At 49.8% G+C, this 12,154-nt stretch overlaps 1 protein-coding gene across 3 annotated transcripts in view; it reads left to right on the top strand.

Annotated features, from left to right (window-relative positions):
* The window catches only part of SAP30BP (SAP30 binding protein), a 35,248-nt gene that overhangs the window by 12,366 nt on the left and 10,728 nt on the right, over positions 1-12,154 (top strand). For all 3 annotated transcript variants that reach the window (XM_016212397.2, XM_016212398.2, XM_087826353.1), the window contains one exon: positions 9,800-9,842. In XM_016212397.2, the coding sequence (XP_016067883.1) occupies positions 9,800-9,842 (43 nt within the window). The remainder of the gene's footprint in view (positions 1-9,799; positions 9,843-12,154) is intronic.

Here is a 12,154-nt window from a genome sequence, read left to right on the forward strand (position 1 = left end):
TGGTATTATAAACCTCTTGTGTTGATTCTGGGTAAATGTAATGACATGAAACAGTGAAAAGCTAAACAATTAAGAATTGTTTGGTATGTGAGTTATATCAATAAAACTGCCAAGAAAAAAAAAGTTATTTTAATTTTCTAAATACTTCCTAATGAGGAATGATAAAAAAAAGGTTTTGATCCACCAACTTTTGTTCTAATACTGATACCAGTCATTAGCAACACACATTTCCACGTCAATCCTTCCCTCCTCCTGTTTTCAGCTAGCCAGGATAAGATCCAGAGCTAATCCACTGGAGCAGCAAACTATGAGTATGTTTTCACGGTTGTTACTGACTAAAATGCCGTGTGGGCAGTGTCTTTCCAATGAGATTCTCTGATGGGCAGGAAATATGCTGTGCCCTTGACATGGGTCAGAAGAATTAATTCATTCTTTAAAACGAGTTCTCCTCGGAAGTCAACATGATTGTTCACCCAGGAAGGGAGGCAGGCTTAGTAGGAGTAAGGATTGGGCAACATTTTTTCTGTAAGCCCCCAGGAAATCTCTAAGGACAAGGGTGGCAGCACCCCTTGTTATACAGTTAAGTCTTTAGGACCAGCCCTTCCGTTCAAGTCAACTCAGACGTTACTCACTGGGGCACCGTGGACTCTTGAGCTGTTTGGCCTCATTGTCATAGTTAAAAGGTAATAAATTTGGCCCTGGCTAGTATGGCTCAGTTGGTTGGGTGTCGTCCTGTGCACTCGGGGTTGCTGGTTCAATTCATGGTCAGGGCACATGCCTGGGTTGGGACCTCCATCCCCATTAGGGGGTGGGCAGCAGGTAACCGATTGATGTTTTGCTCTGACGTCAGTGTTTCTCTCTCTGTCACTTCCTCTTTCTCTAAATCAATAAAAAACCTTTTTTAAAAAAAAAAAAGTAATAAATGTGTCCGTTTTCCCCTTAAGTTGTGGGTTGAACCCCTGCTTTGCTCTGTGACCTGCTGTGGCGTCTTCCTGAAGACACCTTTTCCCTCCTCGGTCTTTGATGTTGGCTTCCCCAGTGGTTGAACCAAGCAAGGACTTCCTAGAAACCGTTACTCTTTGCAGCCTCCTGGTCCACAGGGAGGAGGTGAGAAGTTGGAAAGCAGTATCCCTGGGCATGGGAGTCAGGTGAATTCAGGTTTGAATCCCAGTGTGGTCATTTACTGGGTGAGAAGCTGCTTCATTGCACTTTTCCTCACTTTATTGCTCATCTGTAAAATGGAAATAATAATGCCTGCCTCGTGGAGTTTAAGTGCTGGTTATTAAAAAATTGCAGTGTGAGGACCGGAAAAGGAAATGGCCTTTGGCCTTGGCTGGTTTGGAAGCCATCCATTCTTAACTTCTCGCGGGAAGTTGTCATGCAGTCTTGGAACTGTTGAGAATGCCCAAGCCTGCTTAACATTGGGCATTTCCTTTCTCTCACCAAATGGACTTCTTTAGACTCACTTTTAACAAGGCTAGGGTCGCCTTTGCAGAAGGGGGAGATGTGACATTTTCCTGCTGGGAGACCCACCCACCCCAGGCTGGGGCCTGCCAGTCTGTCTGGATGGTGACCTGATCTGAGCCCCAGACAGAAGGACAGAGGTGGGGCCAGCTGTGAAAGTGGTTCTTTTGTTGTTGCTGAAAGAAATCCAAGCTAGGCCCTTGGTCTTGCCATCTTCCAGAGAAGGCCTGGCTACATCTTAAGCTGAGCACTGCTGGTAGAAACCTTGTCATTGCTGGGAGTTGTGACCACATGCAAAGGGGACCAACGACCATTATTCTCCCTCTGACCTCCCTCTTGGCTCCCCCACAGCCAGCAGGGCCTTTTTGACTGCACTTGCTCCAAGTCAACTGGAGCTCAGACTCCCAGAAGCCCCACCCACTCCTGCATGGTCTGAGAAGGAGCTGATGCGTGCCCAGTCCACCCACCCAGCAGCCCTGCAAGCCCCAACACAATTCCTTCCCTTTGGGCCCAGATGCCGCAGATTACTAACCTAGGTGTGGCCGGGCCTCTCCTTCCCCAGTTGGGATTTATCTTTGTAAAATTATATGATGCAGAAAGCAAGCTGTCTGTCCTTAGGGATCCTGCCCTTCCCTGTTCGTTTTGTAGTTTTCATTTTTTTGTTTTGTTTTGGAATATTTTTACTTTATTTATTTTTACTTTTTTATAGATATTGTCATTCATTGGTAAATTTTACAGTTGCCACTCAGGTGAGACCATGATAATTTGAAAAGGAACAAAGCAGAATATCATTTGATTCCTAAGTTACTCGTTGGGCAGCCCCCTCTCATAAATGGATTATTACTTGAAAATTATCAGTAAGGATTGGTTGTCTGAAACTCAGAATATGTTTTCTAATATAAACAACGCCCTTTAAAAAAACAGGAGATAGCAAAGGACATTCAACCAATACTTATTTCCCCCTTGACACTGCTGAGATGTGATATACCTGCTGTAAACAGTGTTATTACAAAATAGTACAAAGTTAAAGGGGCAATGAAACTTGAAAACAAAATCCTTCTTCAGATCTGTATTTGTCAACAGACATGGAGTGGATTTAAAAAACGTAGGTTCTGTTACTCTAAGGAACATTCCCACCAATGGTATCAGACCTCAGCCAAAACAAAACTGTTATTTACTGAGTCACACCCAATTCAGTAAAATGAAAGTGTATGCAGGACGGATATACACAAAGTTGTTTTTGAAAAGGAGCACGGGATCCTTGAGAGGCGCACGGGGCCGAATCTGTTGCTGTAATAACTTATTACTGAAGAAAGAAAGGGACCGGGAAGGAGACTAGCCTGGGAGGAGCAGGGCGGGGAGAGGAGAGGAGAGGTGGAATATCTGCAAGTGCTTCTGTTTAGCAACCTTAACATTTTTAATACAAAATGTAGAATGCAACATAGTTAATTATATAAATGACAAATAATGAGAAGATTTCTTTAAGGATTATTCATAGTATTCCGTAGGCTCTTGGTCTGGTAATGGGATATGAATTTAAAGTTACATGATGAAGGTGTTTCCACGGTAACAGTGTATCTCTGTAGCGGTCATTCAAGTCTCCAAAGGTGGAGGCCCAGTAGGTGGAGGCGCCTTGCGAACCTGTGGCCCGGCCTACCTGCTCTGCCGCCTTGACCAGAAGTCCCTTTCTGTGTTTCAGTCCATGCCCCTTGAGATGCTGCTGTGAGTCTGGGTTCAATGGGATTTCACTCATGTGCTCCTAATGTTGGAGTTAGGTACATTTTTCTGAAGTGGCCCCTTAAAGATACCAGCATTCCTTCTGGCCCTGTGGATAATCCATTCCTTTTCCTGTTGGGATGTAGGCGACGACGAATTTGCTTTTCCTCAACTCCTGGCTTTCTGTTATCTCAGTTATATTTGCCCCGATGTTAGTCTAACACCTAGGCTTGGCAGCTGACCTCTCGGCAGCATGTGCTTTTATGATTTGGTGGCCATGTTCGAGTGTGTCTCTCAGCCTTACCAAGCTGTCTCCTTTGTCCTTATCTGGCTCCAAGCCCCCCACCCCTGTCTCCCACCACCCCACCAACTTGAAGCATAGAGACACAGTTTTTGTGGAAACTCTTTAAGAAAAAGATGAAACCTGGCCCCACCACTGCGTACTTGACTAAGATCCTTGATGCGAGGTGACCTTCATACCCAGACACAGCCACCCCGACACCCTCTCCCTTGGGAAAGGGGGGAATAGAATGACCTTCCCTGAACATCTTCTACAACTTTGAAGAAACTCAGAATCTTCCCGTGTTTTGAATGAAATCTGAGATCAGGTTTGGAAAAGTCAGATAGCAGCGTCTCTGCTTTGGAAACTGACCAGAGCTGTGCATTTACATTGGAATCCTGCGGGTTCCCTGTGGTCAGTGTTCTGCTGAGCCATGTCGGCTTTGTCGCAGCCAGATTTTTTCAGATAAAGAAAGAGACTGTTTCCTCTGTCTCCCTGCCTTTCCTTAGGTCTGTAAGGCCAGCTCCGGAGCAGGCTGAATTTGTCTCAGCAGCTGCCTGCTTAAGCGTTTCCTGTAGAGACCTCCTCTGCTCAGGGAACTGAGCCTTCCCGTCAAGACACAGGGACTGAAGGCAAGTCCATTGCATCCAAAGTGGCCCCACCAGCTTCCGCCCATTTTTCTGATAAATTAAGTGTTTCCATCCCAAGCAGGCAGTGGGCCATAGCAATGGCCCGTCCTGGCCAACAGGATACAACTGAAGGAAGTGTGCTGGTGACGGACTTTCTCTGGAGCTCCCCTGTGTATGTGGGTGAAACAGCCCCCGCTGGGCATCTGTGCCATGGGCGGCTGTCCCTACTCAGCACTGGTTTCTGTGACTTCCTCAGAGCCTTGGGATTACTGACAGCTCTCAAGCAGTGCCCCCAAACCTGTCTGTCCGACTACAGTAATTCTGTTCTGGAGCTTGGAGGTATTTTCACAAAAGTTCCAGAATTTCTGCTTTCTCAGGAACATGAAGAGACTTACACATGCATCTCAGGAAACCTTGTCTTGACCGTCAGCCTGATGCCTTCCCAGGCCCACCAGTACTGTGCCCACAGCTTCATGGGTTGTCATGAGAATTAAGTGAGGTCTTTTGTTGAGGTGGTTAGTGCCGTGCCTGCAATTATCCCCTTGGGTTGAGTTGTGTTTATATTATATCCCCAGTTTTTGGCCATCACCTGGTCCATTATAAATGCTCAATAAATCATTTGTGGAGTAAATAATTGAATTAGCTATATGATAACCTGTCTGTTTTAGGATTAGGAGTAGCAGCTAGATTTAAGTTTTCTCAATTCAGCATTGATGTCCCCTTCTCTCTGCCTGTCCTATGTCAGCCTTTGTTGCCAGTCCAGCCCCTTTATTAGCCCTCTTCTGCTGTCTCCCTTTCTGATGTTGATTCCACACCGTGAAACTAGCTGTGGACTTGAGCAGGTCTGGAGTCTGGGGGTCAAAGCCCTGTAGCTGAAGGTGACTATGAAACCCTGAGCTGGGCTGAAGAAAAACTGACCGCTGGCTGGTTAGAAAGGGGTGTGTGTGTGTGTGTGTGTGTGTGTGTGAGAGAGAGACAGAGAGACAGAGAGACGGGGGTGGGGGGAAGATATCAAGATTCTAGCACCTGCTGTGGGCAGGGCACTGACTGCAGGTGCTGGGGACATAGTGGTAAATAAGACTGTGAGGTAAGTGTCCTTTTGGCTGGGTAGGGTGGGGTCAAGGAAGGCTTCCTTGAGCCGAGCTCTGCAGCCTGAATGGGGCTTACTAGGGAGGAGTGGGGAGGGGAGATGTTCTGGGGATCGGGCTTTGCCAGGGCCCCTGTCACCTTGCAGGGTGTGAGAGGAGGAAGCTGGAGTGGTCGGCAAGGAGTCCCCAGGGCCTGGGGCCACAGCAAGGATTCATTTATAAGCAGGGGCTCTGCTCATGGAGTGTGATATTACTTGTAACTACCTGGGCAGCCCCAAGTCTGAGAGCACATAAGATTTGAGAGGCGTTGTTTTACTAATCTTCCTCTTCAGCTGCCGCCTACTTTGAAGATGCAGGTGACATCACCCAACAAAAACAGTCTGACATTCTTCCCCGGAGTGGGGGTACTGCCCTTTGCCCTCTGTGCCTAGATCTATCTCCCAGAACTGGAGAGAAGAGTGACACTAGACTTGGCAGAACTGAATCGAGCTGCTGGAGGCTACATTGCTTTGTCTGGAGTTGGACCCTGGACCTTTGAGCGTGCCTGGTGGGGCAGGTTCCAGAAAGGACAGGTGAATCGTTGGCTGTAAATAGCCCTCCCTTCTCTCTGCTGGCCTTCCTTGCTGAGTCCATCCTCACAGCTCATTCGGCAGCCTAGCCCACTTTACGGGCGATGTTAGTTTCACTCCTGTCCCCTGCTTCAGTCACAGTCTCGGTAGTGGCTGGACTCTCATCTTCTCTGCAGGTGACCCACATTCCAGGCGCTCTCATTCCTGAACATGAGGCCCTGCCGTCGTGAACGTTGTGTTCTTACAAGTCCCAGGCACGGCCGATTGAGAACTAGAATCTGGCAGGTACACATCCCTGTTTTCCAGCGACATCCCGGCCTGCTGTGGCCACCTCACAACAGCGGGCTTCAGGCTCGGGGGAAGCTGGGGAAAGCTGGCAGGGTGCGGACAGTCAGAAGAGGGGGTCTCCGAGTTTGGTTTCTCCGGCAGCTCAGTGCTGTCTCCTTGTTCCTGTCTTCTCTCAGCTTCTGAGGTTTGTTTTGTTTTTCCTTGTGTCTCGCTTGGACTTGAACTAGAGCTGAAGCGGTGTACCTGGTCCTTTCTGCAGGAGCTGCTAGGTGAGATGCTCTCCTAGGTGAGATGCTTTGTTTCCGCCTTCCTAATGAACTGGGGAAACTCCTCAGCCCATGTGTCTGAAGGGCGTGTGCTCGGTGTCCAGGTCTGTCCAGGTCTTGGGCTTCGAGGGTCTGCCTCCCAGCTGACTCAGACACTTGTGTGGTGAACAGATCACCAGGCTGAGTTCATACTGTGACCAATTGCGAATATCCACCTGGAGGCCAGAGGTGGATCCATCCAGTCCAGACAGATGTCCCTGTGCACACAAGTCAAGACAGGTGTTCCTGCGCATTGCGAAACCTTGCCTTGGGGAAAGGGAAGAAAAGGAACAGTGCTTTCTTGTTGCGCTTCACTTGTACCTCTTAACTATCCCCTTCCTGCCTCTTTAAGGGCACAGAGAGAATCTCCCGACTGCAGCTTTTGTCAGACCGGTTTCTTAAAATTACTGACAGTTAAATAATGTGAACCTTTTGGCTGTCTCCTCAGCTCTTCGTTTTAAACACATTGTCAAATGATTGTTCTGACACCATGGATGGCTTCCAAGATAGCTGTCGTAGGTGCTGGGTTCTTTTTCGTACTGAATTCCTGGTACGTGACTAGGTTGTGACGGGGAGGAGGGTGTCTCTCTGTGTCTTCGTCTTGAGTGTGGATACCCTCACCCCACCCCCAAGTCCTGTCCTTCCCCGAGGCTACTTTCATTGGATTAAACTGACCTCAAAGGACAGTTGCTTGTGATTCTAAAAGCATATTTGACACCTGTCTTGCACTGGTCTTACCAGACACCCTGACTCCTTCCTTGCTGAGCTTTCGTCAGCATCACTCGAAGTCCTGGACCCAAGTCTGTTTGGAGAACACGTGACGATGGGGCTTCACGCCCTTCACTGTGCGGCATAACCAAGCCTTTTCCTTCTCATGCTCAGGGCAGGTGTGGGCTTAAACTGTATTAGGGTACCAAAGAGCTTGGGTTGTTGGTGTTCTTTCTCAGCGGCACGTTGGTACAGTGACATGTACCCAGGAGCTCACCACCCAGCTGGTTCGGTCAGAGGGCAAAAGAATTACATTCTGATACAGAACAAGGTGAGACCGCCAGGAGACACAGGTTCCCATTGCTTGACTCCCTGGGGCCTTAGAAGTCCTACAGGTGCCTGTGACACAAACAGGGAATCCAAACAACCACAGATTCCAGAGTCTTTTCAGGAGACTTTTGTGCAGAATTGTGAAACCTGTGGAGGTTCATTTACAGGTTTGGCCTACAGGGTTCCCTTAAGGAGGGACAATCTTCTCACACTTGGAGTCGGGTCCGCATCCGTTGGTCCTCCCTTTGCTTAGAGTGACCGTGGACTTGTTCCTGGGGACACTGGGTTTGGGATTAAGAGTCATAGCTCCATGGGGCTCAGGGTACACTCTAGGCATGCAGCACCCGTGTGTGTGTTTATACATGCATATTTTATGAGGGTAAAAAAGCAAAGACTAGTTGGCAAATTGAAACCAACTGTTTTTTATTTTGTATGTGTAGAATGATTAATCTGAGGGGGATGAAGATCCAAGCCAAAAAAGAAGAGACTAAACCACCTCTGCTAAGCCAGGAAAGGACCTTGTGAAATGCAGGGATTCCCTCCCCTCCTACCTCCCATTGCCAGGGACAGAAAACCTATAAGAAGCCACAAGGAGGCTCAGGGCCTTTACCTCCCCAAGGAGCCTCTAGAGTAAACAGAACCCCTTTGAAGAGACATGCATTTGGTGACTAACTTCCTGTGCCTCTGGAGTAGACACACAGAATTCCAGCAATTCCCCATGAACGTCTTGCCTCCTTCCTCGGCTCTGCATCTGCAGGGCTTTGGGAAGGAGCCCCCTAGGCAGCCTTGGAATAGTTAACGGGTCAGTACCCCCTGTGACCAACCAGCTGGCCCAGGAGAGGAGGTAGGATGTACCCAGCTGATGTTTTCCCACAATTAGCACCCAGAAAGCTGGCCCCCACAGGAAAATTTAAGGGCCTTTTATGGCCCCACATTTTGTTACTGTCACGCTCTTTAACGTTTGTTCCGCCTGAGTCCCCACTACAAAGGGATTGTTGTGGGGCCCCTGGAGACTGGCACTGTCCAAGGAGCAGCTGATGGATGACCAGCCTGAATTTGGGTGGCAGCCCTCCAGGCGTGCCTCTGACCCACTGTGCTGCAGTGCAGGCCCACTCCTCTTTGCCCACCTGATTGGCGGGGGGTAGAGGAGCAGGTTGCTAAGCAGCCTGGCCTGGACAGTATGCGGGTCCAATGAAGAACCACAGTGTTTGGGAGAATGAGGGGGTTTGGGCCTGCCCCACAATCATGAGGGACTTTTGGGGGAAGGAGGCTAAGGTCTTCTCTAGTCTTAGCAGAGAACCATGGCGTGGGAGGGGGTTAGGCAGCCTTCCTGCGCCTCCATCTGACACGTTATCTTGGTGTAATGTTTCCTTGCAAGTGGAGTTTGGAGCTCTGCAACTGTTCCCACGTTCTAACCTTGTCCAGAGTCGTTACTGTCTTACCTCCTCCCTCACTGACCAGAGCAAAAGCAAATGAGACCCGGCAACTTCTGGGAGCCCCGCTTCTGCCACTTTGTTAGCATGTGGTGGCACTTGAAGGCCCCCTGATCTGTGTTCGAGGGGCTAAGTACATTTGAGACAGTGGAATCGAGGGAAGGCCTCCCTCCCCTGTGCCAGGCTTGCGCAAGGCTGGGGCCCGTCTTCTCCAGATAGATCTGGTTTAGGTGAAGCATTTACTCAGCAGAGCAAGTCCAGAAAAACATCTGCCAGAAAACCTTTGCTCTTAGGTTTCTGCACTGCTAATACAAAGGATGCATGGAAGTAGGTGTTGGGGGTGGTAGTTTGCATCAGGGCTCAGAGAACTTTTCTTTAGAGAGACTATAAAGCCGATGGAAAGAGCTAGACATGAGCCGAGGAGAGCCAGAGAGAGGCGGCCTCCATGGTTCGGTTACTCTTATGTGAAAGGTCACTACGTGTCTGCGCCAGGGTGCCATGGGCTACCCCTGTGATAAAGTCTCCCTTTTTTTGCTTAAACTAAAAGTTAGAAAAGTCTCTTTTGAGTAGAGAGTCTTTTGTGTTTAGTGTTGGTGTTTCACGTTATAAGGTAGCCCCCTCTTCCTTCCTCAGTGCCAGGTTGGGGCGGTGGTGTTCTGGGCTGACTGGCCAGGGGACAGCGTAGGACAGGGTCCAGGTGTGCGGGTGGTGATGGCTGGCCTTCATTTTGCTCGGCCTTGGTGGGTGTTGGTCCCTGCTAAAGGCCGTGAGGAGAGATTGAAGCAGGTGACTGGAGCATCCCAGCTGCTCTTATGAAAGAGGAAGGGGGTTCAGGGGTCCCAGAAGGCCCTAAAGCATTGGCTCCTACTCAGGAAGCCTTGTAGTGCCTTCACCTTTTTCCTTCCTCGAGCATCCTGATTAGTCTCTTCGAAAAGTAACTGAGTCAGGAGCACCAGGCTCACCTCCTTGTATCCGTTTGTCTTTTGCAGGATAACCCAGAAGTAGAAAAGCGAGATCCGCAGGAATTAGTTGGTAAGTGCCCAGTAGGAGCCTTAGGGCATATTTCTGAGCCTTGCTGGAGCATACTGGCTTCCAGCCATGCGGGGCCTGTGGGCATCAGGCTTCTCTGCTTCAGCCGGGTAGCTGCTCTGCTGTGATCCTTGCCTCGCCTCTCTCTCAGAGCCTTTGGCATTTCCTGCGGTGCCCGGGTAAGACACCGAGGAACAATTCTTCTTTGAAAATCATAGTCATGGTGTGTTTCACTGGGCTCTGGTCAGTTGCCAGTGTTGTCAGGAGGGACCAGGGCCCCATTCAGCTGGGAGCTTGTTCCCCTTGTGTCCTGGGCCCGTCCTTTCTCCCCGTACCCCCCGTTTCCCCCTCTGTTGCCATATTCATGTGCTCAAGGAGCAACCATGTGGCCTCTGCTGGCACTTTGTCCCTGGGGGAGAGCATGCCTCACAGCCCTGGAGTCTGGAGCCCTTTGTGACTTGAGGGCAGGGTGGTTACATTTCTAGAAAATGGCATCCCGGTCTGGTAAACACCGGCCCAGCCTCTTTTTTTTTTTTTTTTTTTTTTTAAATATGTCTGTATTGATTTCAGAGAGAGGAAGGGAGAGAGAGAGAGATCAATGATGAGAGAGTTGTCAGTGATCGGGCCTCCGGCACACACCCTACTGAGGATCGAGCCCGCAACCCGGGCATGTGCCCCAACCGGGAATTGAACTACGATCCCCTGGATCCTTGGTCGATGCTCAACCGCTGAGCCACGCCCTGCAGGGCCAGCCCAGCCTCTTAATCCTTTAACAAGTCCCTCAGCTCCTTCAGCGTGGCCCTGGACTTTGTAACTGCTCTCCCACAGCCCAGGCAAACCTCACGGAGGGGTTGACCCTCCCTCTCTGTGGCACTTGTGACAGTTTCTTTCTCCCTGCTCCCCAGCTGCTGGTCCCATTCCCCCAGCAGCCTGCAGAGCCCAGCCCTGGGGAGCCCGGGACTCAGCCTGGACACGCTGCTTCTTGCAGCACCTCCACCTGTCCTTTTTCTAGACACAATCCCTTCACTGGGAATGGAAGGTGGGACCCATTCTGGTTTTCCTAACTGAAAGACCTGAAAATTACTCTTTATGTCTATCTCCTGAGGAAGGATTGGGTAGGAGCACAACCATACTGATCAGCCCAGACCCTCAGCAGGATTCTGCCTTTATTTCTGAATTTTCTGATGAATGGAGTTGTGTGTCTTTCAAATCCTATAAAAATCAGAACTTTCCTGAAACCTTAGGGTTTGCTCTTTAGAAAATGGCACTGTGGTGATTAGCCAGCTGGCTCTGTGGACAGAGAAGCAGCGCACCCCCTGCCAGGATGCCATGGCCTCCCCAAGTGGGTGACCCATGGGGTGAGGACAGACTGGAGCCCCAGGACTCCTCTCCCCTCCCACACCCCATCATCTTCACTGTTTACTACCAAGAAACCGGGGGTGGGAGAGGGGTTGGGGGTCAGAGAGCAGCCCACCTGGGAGCTGGAGGCCACATTGTCCTCTGTCCCGCTAGCAGTGCTCGAGCCCAGCAGGTGGCATGTGCGTGGGCATCAGCCACGTCTGCCCGACTTCTTCCATGACCAGCTTTCACTTTTTCTTCCTTTCCACTCTTTGAAAGTAGCTTTATTAAAATGTAACTTACAGAGTAAAATGCGCCGATTTAAAGTGTGCCGTCTGATGAGTCTGGCAGATAATGTAGTCATGTTAACCCCCCCGCAACTGTATACACCATCCCCATGACTCCAGAATGTCCCCTCGTCCCCTCCCCATGCAGACAGCTTCCTCCCTCAGCCTCAGGCAAGCAGTGACCTTTCTTCACTGTGGTTTTGCCTCTTTTTAGAATGTCATATAAATCAGGATTTCTCAACCTCGGCACTGTGGACATTTGGGGGCTGGGTAATTCTTTGTTGTGAGGCCTGGCCTGTGCGTTGGACACTGTTTTAGCAGCATCGCTGTTCTCTGCGGACTAGAGGTCAATAGCACCACCCTCCTCCCGCCCCATGTGTGACGGTGAAAAATGTTCCTAGACATTGCCAGGTGTTCCCTAGAGAGTCAGAACTGCCCCCAGTGGGACCGTAGACACAGATGGAATCATAGTCTCCGTTTTTGTTTTTAACATCCATCCCTGCTGTTGAGCATAGCCATGGTTTCTATCTTTTTAGTGCAAAATATTCTTTCACCACCATCCCTTTAATCCACTCACCTTAAAGGACACACATGGACCTTGAAGCCTCATAGGTCTGATTACTGTTACCCTTTCTCACAGAGGAGATATTAGCTGAATGCAGAGGCTGTGCTCCCGGTGCTGCGGCTGTT

This window comes from Miniopterus natalensis, chromosome 17 (assembly GCF_054644295.1).
Source record: "Miniopterus natalensis isolate mMinNat1 chromosome 17, mMinNat1.hap1, whole genome shotgun sequence".
NCBI classification, from domain to species: domain Eukaryota; kingdom Metazoa; phylum Chordata; class Mammalia; order Chiroptera; family Miniopteridae; genus Miniopterus; species Miniopterus natalensis.